The 23,883-nt window shown below is 36.9% G+C and overlaps 1 protein-coding gene across 5 annotated transcripts; it reads right to left on the bottom strand.

The window, feature by feature from the left end:
• Positions 1-885: 885 nt before the first annotated feature.
• On the bottom strand, positions 886-18,921 carry MLC1 (modulator of VRAC current 1). Of its 5 annotated transcripts, XM_054222681.1 has the most exons (11): positions 18,742-18,921; positions 16,509-16,598; positions 14,397-14,450; positions 14,206-14,307; positions 8,427-8,528; positions 7,261-7,332; positions 6,674-6,790; positions 5,697-5,753; positions 4,523-4,645; positions 2,908-3,075; positions 886-960 (listed from the first exon to the last, which is right to left on the bottom strand). In XM_054222681.1, the coding sequence occupies exons 1-11, from the start codon at positions 18,919-18,921 to the stop codon at positions 886-888; spliced, it is 1,140 nt and encodes a 379-aa protein (XP_054078656.1). The 5 variants fall into 5 exon arrangements, with proteins under 5 accessions (XP_054078656.1, XP_054078664.1, XP_054078680.1 ...); XM_054222689.1 differs by lacking the exon at positions 5,697-5,753; XM_054222705.1 differs by lacking the exon at positions 14,206-14,307.
• Between the last annotated feature and the right edge of the window lie 4,962 nt (positions 18,922-23,883).

The raw sequence follows: 23,883 nt of genomic DNA, 5'->3' as shown, positions 1-23,883 counted from the left end.
AAAAGCCTATTAACATGGAAAATCTTACAGTGTTCGAAATCAACACAATAATAATAATATACATAATAATACACATAATTCACCTCAGAGAAAAAGGCAATCTGTATGGGGATTATCCCTTGTTCAAGGGCTGATAGCTTCTGTAAGTTTTAAAGATAGTTAGGAAAAGAAATAAATGTGAAAAAACTCTCTTAATATCAGTAGTATCTCCTGTTATATGGCTGACTGCTTCTGTTTGTTGCTATTTTTTTGCTTTGGCTAGTAGACTTTGTGTCTGGCCACTCAGAAAAAGCCCCTTCCCCATTTAACAGTCCAGAAATGGAAGCCTAGTGGGAAAGAATATTCTGTTTTCACTTCTCCAATTAGAATGTCAATCCACATTCTTGAGTTTCCACATAATAAAGACTTTTATTTATATAAAAGCAATGAGATGCAAACCAACTTCACAACTCCTACAAAAGTGAAGTATAAGCAAAAATATCAATTATGACTTGTACTCATAACTTTACAAAAGCATTTATCAGTTACACTGACTGCATAACTGCAGTTATAACAACCTCTTGCAAATATATGAAGCATACTACATATTGTCACATTTTACTTTGCCATCAGCATAAATTCATTTGACTTATTACCTTTTATCTAAAGGCATCTTCTAAAGCAACACTAGAATACAGATACCAACAGAAAAGACAGATGTGTTAAAAATATTATCAATATATTTCAAAATTATTAGAAAGACACATTATTTACTGTGTTATTCCCTGGCTCCTACTGCTGTAACTATATTGCTGTTTATAAACGGAAAAGTTTTTAAGCCTTAATTCAAACAGTTGATTTACTGTATTGGCTTGTACTGTATTGGTGGCATTTGCAGAATCCAAACTACTGAGCCATCTGCACCACAACTGCTTTCCAGGCTTTGTCTTTGTCAAAATCCTTTAAGGTATTATTGGAAACCTAAAAGCAAACACATTTCAGACAAATGGAAACATGAAACAATGCTTTGGTTAAAAACTGAAGTTCAAGCAAATAAACACCTGAGAAAAACTAGGAGAATGTATACATGAACAGTTACAGTCTGAACTATTAAAATATTCTATATATTGTAAATTGTATAGTTTTGTATATTGTATAGTATACATTTATGATAGAAACTGTATAATATTTGAGACATTTGGGTCAAAGAAACTTGGCAAAATTCCTATTTTAAACATGTTATTTAGCACATTTTTTCAAGATTTTTGCCAAAATGTGACTGAAAGCCCTAGCATCTAAATCTCTAAACCCAAAGCCAAAAGTAGCCCTCTACACTGCAACTGAAGCAAGATTAACCTACATACATGCAAGCAAACTAAAGTCTTGCCTAAGAACACAGACTTCTGAGCAGCCAAAGGGACCTACAACACCACCTGTAACATTATTCATGTGTTAGGTAAGCAAAAAGGTGTTGCTTTTCTGGACAAAGTGCTCCTTTTAGCATTTAACTTGCACCCAGTTTCTCAGTGACTCACAAACTAGGCACACTTATGTAAATAATCCCCAGAATAGATATGTTTAGCCATGCCATGACCTATGCTCCAAATGTGATTTGCAGCAGTGGAAGTGCTGCTGGGCTTCATATTTTATACAGAACATAACTCTCAGGACACAGATCCAGAAAATAAGCAACCTACACCGAATGCCCTCAGCAGCCCGAGTGGACATGAATCTACAGCTTCCACTTTCCATTACCAGCTGTATAATGACTTGACTGAATTTCAGTCCCTGCTCCCAGTGTTTTTTATCCAGTGCTGTTTCAATGAAGATGCTCTTTCTAGAGCAGGGACTGAATCCAGCACTCTCTTTCTGGTGCTGGGCCATGCAATAAGCATCCAGTTAACACGAATTTCTCTCCTAAACTTTAAGGATAAAGCACTTTGTACAGCAGAGGTGAAGAGAGTCTAAGGGCTACAGTGCTGTGCTAGGAGAAAGCTGTAGTTAACCTACGCAGGCTGAAAAACCTGGGTTCCCCCAGTCCCTGAAATAGCACTCTAACCCTGAAGGACTATAAGGAAAGTGGCAAGAGTAATACTGCCACCATCATGCTCTAAAAGAAGTATGTGACAAATCTGTATCTGAAAGGATAGCTTGAACATGGAAGTGCAGGAAGGAAATGGTGGGAAATATCAATTCTGGTCTTTATATCTTTATCACCAACTTTGGTAGTGTGGTTAGGACATGGAGACACCTGCAATTCCAGGAACCCTCCTCTGCACACTATTTCATGCACGGGTAGCCACTCACTCAGCTTGCCCATTGTTGTTCCTATGCTCCAGGTTCTTAACTCTTCCCACTCGCAGATTAGGGAATTTAAGAGAACTACCTCGGTTTAGTAAATTCACTCCCCCACAGCAGACCTTAGAAAGGTACAACTCTATCAAATACTCTCTTTCCATAGCCTAAAACCTTTGCTCGTATTGAAAGGGTTAAATCCGTTCCTTTCTTAATAGATGGCTATCTCATTATCAGAACACAGTCATGCAAGGCCCATCATCTTTTCTCTAACTTCATTCTGACATATAAATAGCAGCATCCTGTGGAGTAGGACAGTAGGACTATCATCTCATCTTAGTACAATGATGAACCTCATCTGTAATTGGGAGCCCATACTACAAATATGAACAAAAGGAGTCTTTAACCTTACAACTGTCTTTCTCTTAACAGGACTTGTCATGGATTTAGATATTGAGTCTGTCAAGCCCCAGTTGTCATTTAACCAGCAAAATATTATCTCTTTCTTAAAAAATTCACCAGTGCATTAACATCTTTACAGCTCTATGGAGCAGCTTTTAATTGTGATCTGAATTATGTAACATAAAACATTACAAAAAATATATTTTAAATTTTATGAGTAGAAATACTTACCTCTGTTGTCCTGTATTCCTGTTTTTTAACCTGTGATGCTGTCCATGATGAATCATATAGTTTCATTTTTGTCTTGTAATTTACACACTGTATTACAGTTCCGATAGTAAGACATGCCTGAATTAGCAGCATCAACATCAGCAGCAACAGGAGTACATCATAAGATTGCTGAAAATAGAGACATTAAATGTGTTGTTAACTACCTGAATAAAATATTTTCTGCCATTCACATCCTTTGGGATTTGTATCTAGATTTTATTTTTTAACCCAAATTATAATTTACATTTTATTTCATCATGAAACTCCAATTAAAATTTGAATGCCTGGGTTTACTCAAAGTAGAACAGCAATTATTTTTAACAAAATATTAATTTGCCAAATTATCTTTTCCTCTAGAAATAGAACAGAATTGAGGAATCCATCCTCTAAAACACAGAGCCTCTGACCTGAGCAATGTTGCAGCTGTGCCTGGGCCTGGCCTTGTGCCTTGCTGGCTCTGACCTTGCCCTGCCGACTTGAATTCCTGGCTGACCTTGTATCTGCCTCACTACTATGGACTTGTCTGGCAACCACTGAACTATTAGCTGAACCTGGTTACCACGGCCAGACCTGCCTTGTTTTTCTTTTTTTTGTGGGTACTGTAGGACTGCACCCCTTGCCAATGTGGTCACTGTCCTTGTCTCCCTTGCTGTCACCTTCTGCTCCATTGTTCACCCTCCTTTGCAGAGCAGCCCAGTCTTGCTGCATCCAGACACAGAGCAGCAGAAGAATCTAAGAAATGCTCTGTAAGGGTCACATCAATTGTCTAGGCAGTCCAGCTTCTGTCTACAACATGTGCAACAGGAGAAGCTACTTAAAGAGAGCATGTAAGTCATGGCCACTTCCTGAGGTCAAACCACATACTATGTTCCTCCAGTATCAGAACAGGATCACATACTCAAAAGCTGGTTGTCCAGTCCCTAAGTCTCAGTTTAATAAACATTATCACTCTCTTCTTCTAAAATTACAAGACTACTTAAGGACGAGTGGGTACTAAGAATCAAGACTCTTATTGACACTATTTTAATCCCCATAAATGGTTCTTTGAACATCATCACGGATTGCAAAACACTTTGACAGTAAAGCCACAGAAAGCTCTTCAGCAAACACTGGTAACACTTCATATTGAAATGCTTTAAGGTTTGAAAACTTTTTTTCTTCTCTGCCCCAATCCAGGGTTTGAATGAATCCAGGTGTAAATTTACAATCCCAACATGCCACCTGTTGGTAGACATCCTAAGAAACACAAAAATGTATTCTTCAAGTAAACCAAGAATCTTTCATTTATACACTACAAAGTTATAAAAAACTCAAGGAGTCCAGCATATTACATATTATTTTTACTGATTCTTTAGAATAATATCCCATTGTTTTTAAACTGTAATTCCAGGGTGGCAACAGATTTAACATACTTAAAATTATATCATTAGTCAAGTAAGCTTTTTTTAATAATTTCTATAATGTTTTATTCAACCTTGATGTTGCAGTACCTTGTCTTCTAATACTTCCTAATTCATTCTTGTGTTGCTACTGTAATAGGTAGATGTTAATTTTTCAATTGCATAAAAATACATACTTTAACAGCAGGTGGATAATTTTTAAAGATGTCAACAACTTGCATGATACTGAAGGATAAGTATGCAGAAGCTGTGAATAACAAAGGAGAGGTAACACTGCTAATGGCAATCAGGACCTCAACCTAAAAGAAATAAAACAATAAGTGTTAAAAAAGAATAAAAACAAGTTAACACTTTGATTTGTGAGCTATATCTCCTTGAAGCAAGCATAACAAAAGTGTGTAAAAGTGTGTAAGATTATACATATGAGACAAATGAAGAGCCATCCACATTGCATACACAGAAGCAAGCTTTGAATAAATTAAGTTCCTAGCCAAAACACTGTTGTTCTGTAATTCATTTTCCACTTAATATGGATGATGGGGGTTTTGTTTGATTTTAAAAGTGCCTTTCATATGCAGATAGAGGAAGCAATACCCCATTTAGAGAGCCAGTATAGACACATCATTTATTCTTCAGTTTGTATGAAATAATGAGAATTAACAGCAGATATTGCAGACTTGCAACCTAAAATAACTATGCACATAAATTTGAGTGCAAATTTATTTCAATACAATAGCAGCCAAGTTTTCATTCAAATATCATCCTACAGGATCAAATTCTCACTTCAGTTGTGGTCATGCATCATTACTGACTTAAATATGGTTGCATGACTGTAACTTAGAACAGATGTCTTAAGGCAGCCTAACTACACATCTGGGACAGTTAAGGAATAAATGCACTCTATTGAATATTCTTAGTCCTTGTTGCTAGCCATGCAGATGAGGAATTTGTTTAAAGTAGGTTCTAGTCCAGTGCAGCCTGCACACCTAATTTTCTTCTTTCAGAAACCACAGCTCAAAGAGCTCAAAGGACCTCAGCTCAGGAATATGAAAGCAGTTCTGGGCATACCATATGAGGAATGTTGTTTTCCCAAGGAACCAGTACAAAAAAACCCACCCAACAAACAGTCCTTTCAATTCTTTTCTAGAATTGGTGGAATTAAGTCTCCAAAGGACCTACTGGATTTCGTTTCAGGAATACCAGCTTACACTCGTGCTACGTATTTCTGTCACATTTTGTAGAAGCAACTAAAAACAAGTGAGCAAATGTGAGTAGTGCCCACTATCACAGGCAGGCTTTCTTAGCATTACTCCACTCTAATGACAAAATCCAAGAATTTTACACACTTACCAGACATTTACTAGGATATTCAGCAGCTACGTGACTTGCAATAGCACTTGGAAAGCACTAAACAAAAAAGCGTAACAAAATAATATTTACCGACTTGAAAATTATACAAATTACAATTGAGTTACAGTGATTCCAACTGGTCAAATTTCTTGAAAACTTAAATCTGTATAGACTTATTATGACAGTATTAAGAATCAATTACTCAAATGGAGATAAAACTAATCTTCCATTTAACTTGCATTTAATTAGTATCATGTATTAAACCTAAACATACTGAAGTATGATTATCCTCAAAACTTGACACTTTTACATAAAAACCTAATGAACCCTACTGAACTTTGTGAATTCTGAATGCTGAAAAACTTATGATCTTTCTCCACTTCATGCTGAGGGATTTTCCAGACATAGTAGCCATATGTTCATATCTAATGTTCATTGTCTTCTTTCTCAACTGGTTCAATTAGTGGCAAGCAGGGTAGCACGGCATCCTTCATGAATCCACTGCTCCTAGGTACAGGCTGTTATTAGTGACAAGGGTTACCAGTCAGTCTGAGGCTTTTATGGCAGTTAAGGCTGACAGGCTAAAAGCGCTGTTATAAGGATTCTACCACGCTGAAACTAAACTCAACTTTTTATTTTGCAACCTGAAATATTCTAAAACCTAGGACTTGTTTGACAAAACACTTCAATTCTAATAGCCTTGTTTTATTACTCATTTCCATTTTACTGAACTGAGGACTGAAAATGTATCAGAACATTTTATAAGAAACAAAGTACTGTAAATCAAAATAGAAAAAGCATATTGCATAAATATATCAAGTATTTTGAAGCGCTAATTTATTTGCTAAGCAGCAACTGCCAATTAGTATTAGGGTCAAACAACTATTCCAGTAGAGAGAGGAAAAATAAAATAAATTAAAAAATTAAAAACTCAAAGACACTGTTTTAAAAGAGTACCTTCATTCTGCACTACTTACAGCAACTAAGATCCAAAAGAATGTTACTGAAAGATATGGACCTGACACTAGAACATCCATATTCAAAGCAATTATTCCACCAAATACTGATGAAATTCCAATAATCACCTCAATTACCTAAAACAAAGAAGAGCACACACATTATTAACAGTGCATTTGAACCGAATTTCCTATTTGCATATAGAAAGGAACTCACTGGAAGGAGAAAAATGCATTTATGCTATTATCTATGCATTAAGTCAATGTTTTTCAGATCTAAAATAGAGCAAAACTCCATCTGGCTTAAGTAAAAAAAAAAAATAAGCTTCAATATACATATTAAGGGTCTCATTTATTAGCTCCATCGAACAACAGTTCAATTTATTCTATCCTTAAGCCATTAAGTAGTCTCTTTCCTATTATATATGGCAGTTATCACTTATCTTGCAACAGTCTAAAAGGAAACGTTTTAAGATATATCTGTCATTTCTGTCTTTATTCTTTCAGCTCTTACCTACACTGATCTCTTTCTGGCTTTAATGAAACTTAACACTTAGAAAGATGAAAGAATAAGTTGATTTAATGAAAGAAAACAATGCCTTTCTTACTGAGTATGACTTCAGAATTCGAGTAGGAAAGCTGACATTGCTCAAAACGATGGTACTGTCATATGCAGTATTCTAGAGAGGGATAAAAAGTCATGATCAAAAAAACATAAAAAGCAATACATTCCTTTCTAATATCTTGTACAACCTGTTACAGATCCTAACAGAGGCACACGATGTGACAGCGACACACCACAGAGTCAGACCACATCAATCTCATTAAAACAATTGAGGTAGACCCTGATTATCTGCTATACAACCACTGTTCAAAAATGAAATATGGTCACCTTGTCTCCCCTTTCCACCTTGAAAATATACTTTCTTCCTGAGGCTTCAGATTTTACTGATATGGATTAACAGTAACTGAAGGAGAACAGTACACTATACGACTTTATCTAGTGAGTAATACTTCCACTGGAACACAAAGTGGCAGAGCGTATCTGCTTCATTATTAGCTACAAGAAGTACTGTTGTAGAAAAATGAGGGTGGGATTTGGGAGAGCACATGTGACTAAAGAAAATTTTATCTATAGCCCCAAATTCTGAAGCCAATATTCATTGCCCAGAAACCACCAAATTGGCATACATGACGAATACTTTCTCTACTTCAGGCTTCAAAAAGGCATGGCTTGCATACATACAAGTCACAGTATTCTGATGTTTCATACATCATTAAGCTTTGTTCTACAAACCAGAAATAAAACATTTGCCATGCCTGTTCATAAGATATTCAAACAGCCCTGTGCTCTATAATTGCAACAGGTCATTTTGCGGAGGGCCCATGGCACTCAAAGACAGAAGAGGCTATTACCGTTTTGTACAGTACTTTTATTTATTATTCCAATCTAGTTTTACCATGGAACCTAGTTTCACTAGAACAGGTTGCCCAGAGAGGCAGAAGATGCCCCATCCCTGGAAACATTCAAGGTCAGGTTGGATGGGCTCTCAGCAACCTGATCTAATTGAAGATGTCCCCGCTCATTGCAGGTGGAGTTGGACTAGATGACCTTTAAAGGTCCCTTCCAACCCAAACTATTCTATTACTCTATGTAATATGAAATTATATACTGGAGTCGCCAGTAACTTGTCAACATAAGTAATACAGGAAAAATCTAGTATTTTTTAACACCAAAAAAACCCAGACATTTTTAATCCCTGAGGGTACCTACTTTCTTTCTCGTACAGCACTCTTCAGTAGACCTAGCTGAAATGATCACAGTAGTTGCCATGAAGATTTCCAGCAGAATAAGTAGAATCAAGTTGAAATTTATCTGTCAGTAAAATCCCAGACAGAAATAAGTTACATCTTCCATATTAAAAATACAGGAGGGAGCAGGATCTAGCAGTCCATCTATTTTTTATGACATTCAGAGATATCTATTATATCTATTAATTAGATACTTTGTTAACCCTTTTCTTGGTTCTTGATGAATTTCTGGGACAACACTTAGCTGTCAACATAATGGTCAGAATGCCTAATCTAAGAAAAAAAACCCATTTATTTAATTTATGGGAATATTCTGCCTGAAGATTTTATCACTGTCTTCCAAAAGAGCACTTAATGACAAGGGGGTGATTGCTGGGTACATTTGCATTTTGCAGGACCTCCCATGTGAAACTAGATGCAGCAAATCATGGAAGATTCACAGGAACAGAAAGAGTACAAACAAGAGCAAGCCTGACTAGCCCAGGGTCTAAGATAATCGACTGGAGGGGCGGGAAGGAGGGCCACAGGCTCCCAACCCTTACGCTGCAATCCAAATGGTGGGATACAATGTGTAACGCTGAATGAAAACACAATCCAAAGAACCGGGCCAAGAATCCCAGCTCTGTGCTCTACCTATTGCAAGCAGAGCATTGATGAACACTCTTCATGATTTCACAACTCTTGCAGGTCTCACAGACTACATTACTGTGCAAAACCATAGATGCTGCCATTCCTCCTGCCATTCCTCATCTTCAAGAGACAAATAAGTGAATGTAATACTTTACATTTCTCTTCAGTTGCTGATTATCTCATGAAAAGAGGTAGGTATCTACTCTACATGGGCTGAATAACTTTTTAGAGGCATGCAAGTTAGACAGAGTGGATCTCCTTCTCTTGTCTTCAAAAGCACCGTGTTTTTCCACTGGCAGCCCAAGAAAACATTTGGAGGTTAGGTCAGGCCATTGGGCAAAGTAACAGAATTATATTATTCCCTCATGTCAGACCTGCTTTGTAGATGATCAAATCTGTTTTTCTCTGCCACATATCTTGCAGCACACGTCTTTTTCAAAAGATCGTAAGTGGCAGATTTGAAAGGCTTTTCTGGGTACTGAAATTCACCCTTCTTGGGAAATGATAATTGGAACTATGAAACTGTATAGTTGTTATTACAGCCAAAAACATCAATAGAAGTCATAGTGGCAATCTTCTAGGGAAAGTGCTAGCATGAAGAATAAAGACATTATTTGGCAAAAGAAGAGGTGTCAAACATGTGGCCTGCAGAACAATTTAATCCAGCCTGCAAATTCCTATGATTTGGATGTGATTTGACATGTAGTGCTGGTACTGATGTGGGAGGACAAGGCCACACTATACAGTGCAGTGCCAAGCAGACATAAAAGACTGAGTCCAGAAGCACTATAACTACATTGAAGGACTAGCTCATTTAGTGCTAGCTATAAGAAGTAAGGAACAGAAATTGAAAAAGTAACAGTAAATACATTAGATTTTTTTTTTAATTTAACTTTTACCTTTCCAGTATTTTTTTTTCTGATATGACATGTCTAGACCATCAGACAGGACAGAGCCTTCCACTCATAAAATTAGTTCATCACCCCTAGATCAAAGTAAAAATATCTAATCTCCAGTTTTGGAATTTGGGTGGGTTTGTTGTTATTATTTTTTAAACAGAAATCCGGCTAAAGCTAGAAGTAAGTATCTTTTTATACCATCAGTAACAATGGTAAATTCAATGTTAGATTTCTAAGCACTGAAGAAAATTATCCCTACAACTACCACTGTACATAAAACCTAGCACCAGATGCAGAGAAACAAGTAAACTGTGTCCCTAATCCTCTTCTATGACTAAGGAACACACAAGTGCAACTGGGTGTAAAGCAGCAGATTAGCACGACTTTAATCCAATTTGCTCTGAACCTGCAACAGGCATTTAAAAACATGGTTCACTGAAACTGTACGAAAGGGTTGAATTAATTTAAAGGTTAAATAATTTAAAGTTCAATATAGTTGCTTAAATGCATATTTTTTACACGGTTTAAGATATCCTCCAGATGTTTCAAGGCATCTGCACAGGTCTGACAAATAATGACAGAGCACCTAAAGGAGACTGATGCCTTCCTGGACCAGTGGCTGAAGCAAGGCAGGACAAACCAGCACATACCTAATGGAGACACACGCTTATGGTTAGGCAACACAATCAAGCACCTACACTCCACTATCTGTGTGCACCCATGCTGCCTAGGCTTCCACTACTGTCTGTGGAGACCTAGTCTATACAGACAAGAGAAGGAACCCCAAAAGCTTCTGGGCCAACCAGTTGCTAGAGGAGGGGTTCAATTATACTGGCTGCTAGTGCCATTTGAAATACTCAAGCATAGTGAATGTGCCTACATGAATGGGATGTATGACGGAGGACTGATGGGGGATTCTCACCCACCCAGAGTAGAAGCAGAAGTCAGGCAGAACATCTCACAGCACATTTAAAATAAGAGATGCTTAAGTTCAGGCCATGGAATCCTGCCTTAGCCATCTACACTGAGGCAAACAAGATTGTACTGCAGGGTCCCAGTGACTGGATCATCTCAACTATAATGGAGGTACAGACACTCAACGCACACAGAGGCAATAAATGTATGTACTCAATTTGGAGCTAATCTGAGTCCTAATCTGTTCAAGATCTGAACCCTTTCAGTTACAGTGGCCAACACGCACAAGGCTTCACAGAATCACAGAATGGTTCGGGTTTGAAGGGACCTTAAAGATCATCTAGTTCCAACCCCCAACACTCATTTTTGTCCCTCAGGCTTCTTACTCTGAGAGCTGGGAAGGAACAGAGTGGCAGCAGTGGTAGTTTGCATCTTTTAGACATTGCATTCTTCATGTTGAGAGTATACTAACTACAGAACTACACACCACTGGAGTGGTGTCACACAGTCACAGCCTAGGACGTGGCTTGTATCTTGCATTCCATTTATCTATCTGAAGTAATTTTGTAGAGTTATCCATCAACACAAGTAACACTAATGAAGAATTACCCAGGTCGTTTGGGGGGGGGTGGATGTTAAATACTAATTGTCTTAATTGGATAAACTTATTCTTTTTATGAGTCTTACTGCTTTTAAACTACTGGCAGTGATTTCACTTCAGACCTAGTATTATTTTCTTGTGCAGTTTCCCATGGAGAGGGAAAATAAATACAATGATGAAAGAACAGTTAAAAAGATGGTATTCAACATTTTCTTTGTACCGCATGGGTAATGGAAAACCACCGGCAGTGAGCTGCCAAACAGTGAGACTGCCTCACTGAAACAGTATCCTTCAAAGAGGAGTGCAAGTCAGTACCATGAATAACTCTTAAGACAGAAAGGTCCAAAAAAAGCTTCAGAGCCAGCTTTGCACACACATTTATCCTGATTTATCTTTATACAGTGATCAACACCACAGTATGGATATGCAATAGGCAAGTGAAAAGAATTAAAACCACATAACCAAGAATGTCTTGTAGATATTATTGTAGATAACTAACATTGGGCAAAGAGAGAATTTGCCTTGTTATACATTTAATGTTTGTCACTTATACTTTTCCAGTCTAATATAATCTCTTTTTTCAAATGGTTTGATCTGCCTCGAAAATACAAAAGCTGTTTAATAATAGAAGATGCAAACTTTTATGCAATCTAAAAACTACTCACTTCAAAAGTATGCAACTAAAGTTAAGCTCTTACACACCGAGCCAGCTCAAAGCTTCTCAAGAGCATAAGCAAAACTAGTTTTGTCACACTGGAGCTCATGACAAAATAACTATTTATTGTGGTGACAAAATTAGTCCCTTGGGCCCACCCTTCTTGGGCAGACATTGCCCTCCACTGTCCCAACCACGCTGTGATCCTGTCTACCAGGGAAGGGAGTGCAAAGCGTCTAGTAGTCTCCAGTCACAGAATCACAGAATGGCAGGGGTTGGAAGGAACCTCTGGAGATCATCTGGTCCAACCCCCCTGGCAAAGCAGGGTCACCTAGAGCAGGTTGCACAGTCACACTTCTGTGCTGTTTTCTCTCAGAATGCTTGGACTGGTTTCTAATATTTGAACTCTCTACCAAGAAAGGAAGGGAAAAGGGAAAAGGCAGTACCACTGCATCTTGTATATAATTCATTCACCCCAACATCCTAAGACACTTGAGGGGGAAAATGAATGAGGGAACTGCTACACTAGCAATAAGCTAGCAAAGGCTGTGCAAACAATTGACTGGTATAAACTGTCCTGAGATACACACAGAACCCAGGGGGCCATGACACTGTCCCATCAAACACAGGGCAAAACTGCCCCCATCTAAAGCTAGTAGTACTTGAATTCAAGTGATTTGACTGTCCAGAGTGATAAATCTCCACAGCTCTGATTGACTGCAATACTCCATCTCTCTGAAAACTCGGCCAGCTGCACAGAAACGTGGAGCTAGACCTAGTTATCTAATATAAAAACCAGCTTTGTAAGTACTGGCTTGATATACAGTACTTTCTAACAGGATGTAAACATGGTTGATTTAAAAGTTCTACATCTGTGAAATCTGGAGCTAATCAGATATTATTAAAATAGCATAGATAATTCCAAAGCAAACTATAGTCTCTGCACTATTTTTCTATTAGAAAAGTCTTTTGTTACTAAAACTAATTCAGATCTGCTATATGACTATAGGGAGCCATTATTACTGCTGAGCTCTTAGTATGACAACAATTGATATGATAGTGGGAGGAGAATGGAACAATCACACATGAGAGCAGTCATTAACTTTCATACGAAATGTATGGCATAGTTGTATTCTGTACTGCTATTCTGTGATAGTCTATTATGAATATTCATCAATGGCAATGATAATACCTATTGCTATGTTATTTACTCATACTTGTAACATTCTTATTAGTACAGAGGTCTCAGGACATTCTACCGTAACACAGAAAAACAAAACCACCCTGTAGTTCTAATGTTTGGCTCAGGCTACGAAAGACAGATGTTAAAAGGTTGTGACTCAAAACCAGTGAACTTTTCCTAGCATGAAATATGTATGCTTCAAATGATGTAACTGCTGCATTCTCTTTGTTTATGATGTATAAGAAAAGTGCTCATCAAAAGTTTCTTTCCTGATGGCCTCACAAGCAAAACTATCCATTAAAGAAGATCCAGGAAAGGATTATACTTAATGTGGTGATGAAATGTCCGAGCACTGTTTGGGACACCTCATTTCAGTACAATTCAACCCTAAAAATTGGCTAATCTACAGATGAGCTACTAATTCATTTTCAGTTTTCTCTTGTGACCCTGCTCTTTAAAACACACAAACAAACAAATAAAAAACCAACAAAGCTTGCTACAGTCAACAGAAAAATAAACAGTCAGTTAATCAAACTGGATCACATTTGAAAATCTAGTTCGTATTTTCAAACTTTGAATATAAGAAGACAAGAAAGTCATTTCCATATGTATCACCTCTAAGTTAGCTATAACATGCATCTTCTAGCCATGTAAGTTTCCACCTTCAATGTAAATTTTCCAGTCTTGTCTTACTCAGAAAAGTAGTTACTGCTCGATGATCTCTCCTCACAGACTAAGTAGGAATACTGGGGTATCGACAGCAATGTAATTACATGTGATCTCCACCTACCTCACACATACCCTTTTTTTAAACAAAGATAAATGAAGAATTAATTAGTAATTGTTTTAGTAACTTACATTTATGGCTGATGGATTGAGGACAAGTTTGCATCCAAACCAAATTAAACACGTCGTTGTTACAGCAAATGTAGAGACAAATAGAATCTGAAAATTTGGTATCTGAAAAACAGTTTCAGAATGGGTTTCTCTCTCATTTTAACCACAAGAAAAAAAATAATATGTAATTGTCAATAAAATCGTATACTTACCACATTAATTTTATTCCTTGCTATAGCAAAGCTCACAACTGCTGAAGGAATACACTGGGAAAATTAAAAGAGAAGACTAGTGGGATATTCTGCACACAGAATTTTATATATATTTCTGTACATGTATTTTATTTGGTCTTAATTTATATTTCAGTTAACTTAGACAAACAGAAGATCAGAAACTCTGAGAAAGTCTGTCACTCTTTTCTGAGCTCATTAATTACAAACAGTATCTGAGGATTACAAGAGGTTTAAACATGCCTTCCATATCCTTCAGTTTTGACTAGCTACCCAGCACAATGTGATGAGTAAAGGAAAGAAAGAAAGTCTTTCATGAGGCATTTCACGCCTTTGTTAGTTTAAATTAACTCTAGAAGGCCTGAGATCCTTCTGCAGGAAAAGAAAAACACTGCTACTCCCAAACTGGGCCTCCACGTTCTTTTAAACAGACAAAAAGTCATGGTTCTGTAAGCTAAAATTTGGCCAGTCTCAACATAGCTCTGAAGAACTTTGTGAAAACTCATCTTTTGAGTCAAATTACACTTTAAGAATTGTGGCTGGGATCTCCAATATGTTCAGTAGGTACTGTGTTTCTATACTTCAGGGCAAAGCTAAATGGAAAAATCATATCTAAGTGAAAAGTTTCACGAAGTAATTTCTCTATGCCTTAGCTGTTCCTCACCACAATAGATATGGTACCATTACAGATCCACAAATACATAAAGTTATAACGTACTAATAAGCAAATTAAAATTTACTCAACTAAAATTATTAAAAATGTTTCCATGTTACATAATGAATCACGTAACAAATGTTGCATTTCTTTACTAATTATCCTTTCACACCTCTCAGCACTGATGGCTTAACAATGGAACTGCTGTAACTAGATTAATAGCGACATTTAAAATTCTTGGCAGCACTTCCTTAACACCTAAATGACCTGTATTTAACATAATTAAAACATCCTTTTATGTCCTGGATACCCTAGAGTCTCTAGAACACCACATGACTATGTTTAGGCAACTGAATCCTACTACTAGTCAAAATGGTCAAGAAGTCTAGAAAGCAATTCAGCTCATGCTAAACTAGACACTCGGTGGTCAATTGGCTATATAGCTCCCCAGGCTCTTCCAACTGTATTGACTCCATCATCTGTTGTAGGAGCTGTAACACTTTGCTCACATACAGACACCCAAACGTATACATCTTTATCCACAGCAAGCCATTCCAACACAATGTGATAACCTGCACCTACCAGATCTTTGGAAATTCTCAATATACACAAAGTTCAAAGAGACAAGATTTGGGGCAGAAAAAGAGACATCTTGGTAACTGACAGTAATGTTGCAGAGAATAACACATCAGTGAAGATATTAACTTCAAAAACTGCTTCAACTTTATTTTAATGTCTCTAGCAGAAACATAAGTGACAACGCATTCACAAAGCAACTCCTGGGATTTGTTTACAGTAAAGCATTAGTCTTGCACCTAATTTAAAACAAATCTGCAAGTCAAGTTGCAAAAATAACGACAAAACAGAATCCTGCCATGGACAAAACCAGTACATCAGACTCATCTTATGCACATATATCTAAAGCGCATATATTAAGCGCATATAATACAGCACAACAAATATGAGTCCCTAAAAAATATAGTAAAAAATATTGAACTTTGAAAAACATCAGACATCTTTAATGCATATTTTACTATTACTTTAATAGTTAATAATATTCAAGAGAACTTCTTAGTCTGCTTCAGTACATGGCAAAATACATGGAAAAAGTAATACTTTGAAATACAATCTGAAATACATTCTGATAGCATTTAGCCAGGAAATTCCCCAAATACTTAACAATGTAAATTTTCTCAAAATCAAGCAGAGAAAAATTGTTCATGTGGATAACTACTGTATTCCAGTGGTGAGCTGGTTAATGAAAATGGTAGCACAAACCAGTTGTCTTTATGAAAACCCATTTAATGAACTGTTATATAGAATTAAATCGTCCATGAAGAAAGTTAGTAGTAAAAAGAGAGACAGAATAAAATGCACAAAAATTATTTACTACTGATTTTGCTGCCAAACAGCCACAGCAAATAATTAAGAATGCTTACTGAACCTGCTGCACACCGTAAATAATCCATTTCAGATGGAAAAATATTTCCCAGATACAGTGAAAAGCCAGAAGTAATAAGGAGGCAAGTCTGCAAAGCAACAAATAAGATAAATTAATATGAATAAAACTATTTTTTAAAAAGCAACTAGTCAGATAGAAATCAGTAATTCCTTTCAAATTAGGCTACTGATGAATATTTAATAATGCAGTCTTTGTGTGAATAATTTTGAAGCAAAATACCAAAACATGCTGACTTCTGAAAAGATGTTTTGCTGGTTACCAAGACTCACTAGTGAACGATATCATTTGAAACAATACAGTTTGAATCAAGCATTGTGCCCTGACTTGGCAAATACCTAATAAAATGCTCAAAAGGTAATTGCAGTGTTCAGTGGTTAAAATGTTTCAGAAACCTCAACTAAGCCTCTACTTCGCATTCTGTGCTTGGCTCCACCAACATTCATTATGCCTATGGGCAGCTGGGCATACCAACTAACAACTAGAACACAGTAATAAAAATAGTATTAGGACATATTGATGAAGATTCTTCCACCTATATTCCTGTCTCCCTCCAAACTCTCTTCCTGCTTTGGTCCAATGGCACACCCATAAATGTTCAACTGCTCCTGTTCCTTTACTAACTATTCTATTTATTTCCTAACTATCAGAGTTAGGCTCTCAGCAATAGTGTATTCTATTAACATTTTTTCTTTTTCTTTTTGCTTGTCATTTCTCAGAGTAGGCATTTCTTTGAAGGAGAAGCTGAGCGACAGAATGGCTCTTTTATTTGGGCTTTTTTTTTAAGTTACAAAATTAGAGGGGTGTTCAAAAAGTCCTTGTCAAAAAATGACAGAAAATAAGGATAGCATATATCCGTGTACAGGCACACACCCACAGAATTCTGGCAGGCTGGAAGAACACTATAGAATACAACTTAAAATTGTGCTTGAGGCATATGGACTTGTTCCTGCACAAGAAAAGTCCACACCAGCAGGCACTTTGATGTCATTATGGTTTGCATCTGCTCCCTGAAGTACAGGTTCTGTGCACTATGATTTATCTTGCTCAACATACAGACTTTCCTTTCTGGACACTGTCTTTCAGAAGAGTTGAGAGAGATTAACCATTATAATACTTGGGAGAAAAATCCAATTGGAATTTATTGGATGACCTTATTAATAAAATTGCATTTATGTTGATCCATAAAACTCATGCTTCTTGGTAATATGACTTCAGCAAATTATCATTAAAAATTAGTATCTCCAGTCATTCACAACAACTCAGTAAAAAGGAAAAATCTAATTAAAGACAGTTGTCCTTTTTCACAATTAAGTTTAAGAAAATTTAATGCAAAGAAAGCCAGCTCTTCTTTTGCTCTCTTTTTATGTAACAGTACATCTGAAAGGAAATCCAAGTTCCACAGATTGTCAGAAAATGTTTCCATGAAAATGTTTTCATGTCAGCTGTTTCCACGAAAATAAGGCAATACTTCTATTCACGGTGCAAAAATAAGTAATTACCATATTAACAGTGAAACATTTTTTAGCTCTTAATAAAAACTACTCTTCAAAACACACAAGCTGAGAGAAAAAGATTAAATTCTAATTGCTATAACAAACTTTAATCAACCTGGCTCAGAACACGAAGCATATGATGTACATGCAAGATCAGCATCCTGTTTCTCTTGCAGTGACACAAAAATTCAAATCACTGACATTCATGTAAGAATCCGATGTATATACCTCACTACATGAAGATTCTAGCAAATAACTACATGACTACTGATCCCTGAAAGATGAAAGGGGCATTTAAGTACCATATATATTTTTAATTGCAAAATGTTATCATGGCAAGTAAAGTACTTTTAACAGTTAAAAATATGTTAAGAGCATACTTTATATCCTTTACCAAAGGCAGTGCTTATACACACACATGGGTTGATATTTACCACTACCACACTTATTCTGTTTATGCTATATGACAAATATTAAAGATAAAAGTCAGCCTTCATATAGCATCTTTGATTAGTACAGAATTAGCCAAAGAATACCATCAGTCACTTAAGTGTTACATTCTAAATTTGCCAAATATGATCCTTTCTGTACAAATATTTATATTCAATACTGTCAGTGATGAAATTGTGAGTGCCCAAACGATGTGAAACAGAACAGATTACTCGGCACTGAGACCTCACCTACATTTTTAATTTTTGTATCATTTAAAGTACTTACTCCCATCAGCAAAGAAAAGATCCATGTTCTGTAACTAAAGCAAGGATGCAGCCTCTTTGATAGATGAAGGTCACTGGATTTGATATCTGGTATATAATTTCCATTCTCTTGTTTTCCCCGCTCCAAAGTTGGCATCCTGTCATAGCTAAATTCTTCTCTGTAACCCTCTTCCCTGGTCATAACACTTCACAAAGACAATTAAATAATAATAATAATGAAAATGCAAATTATGAAGAAAGATCAAAAATATAATTTAGTTCCTTCACATACTCAGAACAGTGCTCCACTAGGTTTTTGCCTATTTAAGATAAAATCAATAAAAGCAATTTTTAGTAATGAGCTGTATTTACATTTCAAAACATGTAAGCATTCTAACAACTTACTTGCATACTCTAAGTAAACTGCATCCTGTAGCCACAGTTCATAACAATATGGTATAAACATCAAGAGAATGCAAGTTTGTGTATCTATGATAGCTCAATAGACTTTTATTTCAAGATCTAAGAACCATTTTTGGAGGTGTTTAGTTTGAGGGTAACTCTATAACCAAAGCTTTTTGCCTTTTTTTTTTTTTTTAAACTCTAGGACAGAAAAGATATTTAAACATGTTTAGATATTAACTCCCATTTGATTTCAACACTTCTTATCAGATATCTAAAATGACAGACTTCACTATGAATCCGATGAACTCATATATTCACAATAACTCAGCTACAGCAAACTTTTTCTAATTTACCCAGTATCAACCATTTTTCTTGTTCACTTTGCCCTTTTATGTTCATCTCACTGCTTACCAATCTGTTCAAATACCTTGATCAGTATCTTAACATTAGAATTAAGTTACTGCAGATTTTTCAACCGTTAAAAATCTTCATGCTTACCTTCAACTGAAAAGTTAACTGTCAGTTTAAAACAGTCTTGTGAACACAGCTGCCTGTACACTTTGTGATATTCTCACCGTTCAGTGAGTCATGCCGTCTTTGAAAAGTTCTCCCTTACACTTTGGCTTTCAACAACATCTATTCAGATATGGAACAAAAGCACAGCAAAAACTTCAGTTAAGCCAGGGAACAGGAAAATGCCTCCTGAATTTTAATTAACAGAACACACTAGAAAATGACTGTACTACATTCTCATAGGGCTGCTTCCAAACCAGACCAACAAATTAAAAAAGTTTAAAGTCTCTTTTTTATTTGAGTACTACCCCTTGCTTAGCATCTTAAATAAAACCTTCCTCATAGTTTACCACTTTTAGTTATTATAATAGCCAGTGATAACAATGTTCAACAATCTAGTTCCTTTTTCAAAAGAACAAAAACTACTTACAATGTAGTATTCTCCTAGAACGAACTACAGATAAAAATTCAAGTATTCAAGTATCCCAACAAGCTGGGAAGTTAGACAGTTAAAGGTTAGAAATCTATCAAGAATATTATCTTCACTGTAGAACTCTTCTTTATCTTTTTCTACTAACCCTAGTTTTCTAGAGTGTTCAGATAAACCCTGCACACTTCAGTCGTGATGACATTCATACTTACAGAACACCGTGATGACTAAACAACAAATTTTAAATCTAGCAGGCAGCAATGACATGCAATGGCCAGCGTACATTGGATTCAGTCCTCCTGCTTATTAGGCAATGAAAAAAAAAGAAAAGAATGCTTTTATCTTGAAGATGTTGGCACCTTGACAGCTGCAGCAATGACAGGGTCTTTTGTATAAACTTTAAACACTGTTGTAACCAAGACACAATTAGATCTTCAGTATTCTGAAGGGCATCACCTTTAAAGTGTGCTAGAAAAACTTTAGAACAGCCCTACTTCTCAATTCGTACAGACTGTCGATTTCACTCTTCTCATAATGTCAGCCAATACTGAAAGAATATTAAAATGTTACAGTTGTTTTAATAGATTGAAACATGGAAATTAATACACCATACACAGTGCTAGACACAGCTGTAAACTGTGTTAGAAAAAGGGTAAAAAAGAGACTCTTTAGCCAATCAAAACTGTCTTAAGTAACTAAGCCCTTCTTTTCCTGGGTTCAGGGAAGAAATACCATGCAAATATTTACATTACCTGTAACATTTAAAAGACTACGGTTTAATGGAAAATGGGTAATACTTACTTTACTGGTTTGTTCTAACATAAATTAGTATAGATACAAGACAGGATCATATTTTATCCTGTTTGACCAATTTAGGGAGATCAACTTATTTTTTTCCACAAAATTGGTGAGATATTCAGGTATTTACTTGATCTAATCTCTTTGAATAAAAACAATTTTAAAATTCCTGCATCACTGAACAGAGCAGGGCTCAAACCCTACAAACTTTTGTCCACAATTCCAAGTGTTGCAGCCAATATTGTACCTGAAACCCACCTCTCTCAAGCATGGCACTACAGTGTTTGCTCTGGTTATGGTGAAATTCCTTCTGCCCCCTTCCCTGTCCATTTCTTAGTATTTGCCATTTTCCTTTTTGCACAGATGTTCACCACACAATTACTGTACCCTCTGCATTTAGCATCAGTGTTAACAAAATACACTTAAACTTCACAGCTCAGTTTCTACTCTAAAAATTTTCTGGGGCCCTTATTTTACGTTCCCTTAATTTCATGCTCCTGATTCCATAAAAAGTCTTGGGTCATTTTTGCATATACACAACCACAAAGCAAGATCTGGTAGCCAGAGCCCAAGTCACAGGCCAAGACCTTATAACACTAGGTAAGGTGCAGGTGCTATACAGAGATTCCGCCCACCTCTAAAGGGTGCATAGGAAATCTACACAAAGACTGTAGGAAACATAAGAATGCCAACAGAAGATTACGGGCTTCTGAAAAGGATTTACAAATTACGTGTTTTTATCCTAAGTTAGGCCAAAACATGTCAAGGAAAGAAAATCAAATAAAATCGTCAGAGACTACAAAGAACTACTTATTTCCACCACTGAAATGACCACTGAACAAGTTCAGATTGCCTGAAGCAGCTATAGCAGATACTACATCACTTCCCAGGGCTGTGCCATGCGAGCATCCCCCACGGTAACCACAAAAGACAAAAAACAGATTGACAATTATGACTGATCTGCCAAGGGACAATATGATGAAACGGTACATAAACTTGTCATAGTCCTACTTTTGTATCAGTAATGAATAAAAAAGCATTCTGTCCTGGAACAGTTTTCCTAGCACTGAACCCAGGCTCATACCCACGTTACCAAATCCAAACACAAAAGCATACAGCACCTGAAGCTCTGGTGAAATTTACTTTTACCATGGCTCACCAACCCTTCCTTTTTTGATGAGTTTTTACGAGCTATGCTATCTATGCATTTTTTCACACAATATATAATTACACTATTTTAGCTCATTACCTGTATTCCTTGTTCAATATTTTCAGCTCTTTTAAATAAATCAGCTCTTTGAAGTATTTTGCTTCTCTAGAGCTGATTTCTCAACCCTTCTTTCCCAGCTCATGTCTTGGGGCATGTACTGAACCAAGAACAAAATGTAGGCCAAATAGCTTCAAAAGGATGACTTGCTCCCCTAGTATAATATAAACTTCTTTGGATTTAGTCTTTCACATGAATCATCATCTGAAGAGTTTAAAAAGGTTTGATCCCTATCCATTGATACACTATCCATTGTATGCTATTAAAACATAAAATACTTCTAGTTTTATGGATGTCACAAACACATCATGTTAGCATTTTAAAGGACATCCAGACTGAATACTGGTATTTTCTGCCTTGGCCATTTTCTTGCAATAAGATTCCTGAGAAGCACAGCCTGGGAAAGGTGTTACTAACTACAGGATCTTCATGCGGGAATTTATGCATGTGTAACTACTCCCCTCCTCCAGAAAAACAATTTCTTCACCTGTCATGGTTTTGCGAACCAACACTCCTCTGCTTGCACTCCACAAAAATCTTAGTGAAAAAAATGGTAGTTAAAATGTTTTAAATCAGTGTATCTAAAAGCAGAGGCTGTCCCTCCCCTAGAACTTTTCTAAAACGATCACTGCTATTTCTCCTCACAATAGCATCACCTCAGTTACTTCAGAGCAAGACACTGGAACCTGTGTGTAATTACTGACAACCAGAATTTCTTCTGGTCTATGAACTGTATAGAACTTTATAAAAGCATGAAACAATCTGCAATGCACTCCTAGCCATTCTTTGCCTAAATAATGCTGAGATAACCATACCAGTAGAAAATAAAAGGTTGCCAAAGACAACCGCTAGTCTAGTCTCAGAATCTCATCACAGACTACACTGCCTTTCTGCAACAGCCATAAAGTAGTTTCGCATAAAAGTATACACAGCTCTGGCCTTCTTCCTGAAACTGTCTCCTGTAGCAGTCTTATGCTGCAGTTCCCATTGAAATTACTGAGATGCTGAGCTCATCAACTCAAAAACTATGCTTTGCGAAACACTATTTGATAAACAAAATTTAAAGACACCTACAGTGCATTGCACAAAGAGAAATGGTAAAAATATCAAGTGTTAATGATAAGCAACAGTCAGTAAAATCTCATTTCCTCTACAGCCACAGCAGCTCCTACATTGATATGAAGACAAAAATACTATTTTTTCTGTAAAACAAGTTTACAGTGTTCTAGTGCTTATTCTGTCATTTTGAAACTGGCTGCTACTGACATTATAGCAACTCAACAGTATGCCATTTGCACATGCATACTCTCCTGTGTACTCCACTTTACCACATTGGAGAGACTCCATGCCTGACTTCTTCCCAGTGCCACACGAGAGCACTGAGAGCCCTCAGCCCCAGTGAGATGGCAGCCTGCCTGTGGGCTTTGCCTGCCTAGGCCTCCTCGCTTACAGAAACCCAGAAAACCCATCGTACAGCAGGACTGCCATTCCAGACAGCATCACCAGCCACCAACAGGCTGCCCGCACCCCTTTGCTTCAAGCTTTTTGTGGTAGCCACACAGAACACCATCTTTAAGTCTCCCCAACCCCTCCCGCCCTGAAACCCTACTGAAGGAGGTCCTCTCATCTCCGCCACTCGGCCCTACCAGGAGAGGGCCCTGTGCCGCCTCTGCAGAAGAGCCAGGGAAGCATCGGTAACGACACCCCGCCCCTCCCCGGCTCCACAGACATCGTCCCCTGACAGTCGGGGG

The sequence above is a fragment of the Rissa tridactyla genome, chromosome 1 (assembly GCF_028500815.1).
Source record: "Rissa tridactyla isolate bRisTri1 chromosome 1, bRisTri1.patW.cur.20221130, whole genome shotgun sequence".
Lineage (NCBI taxonomy): Eukaryota > Metazoa > Chordata > Aves > Charadriiformes > Laridae > Rissa > Rissa tridactyla.
Note: the sequence above shows the minus strand (reverse complement) of the source record. Positions and strands in the feature narration are given on the sequence as shown.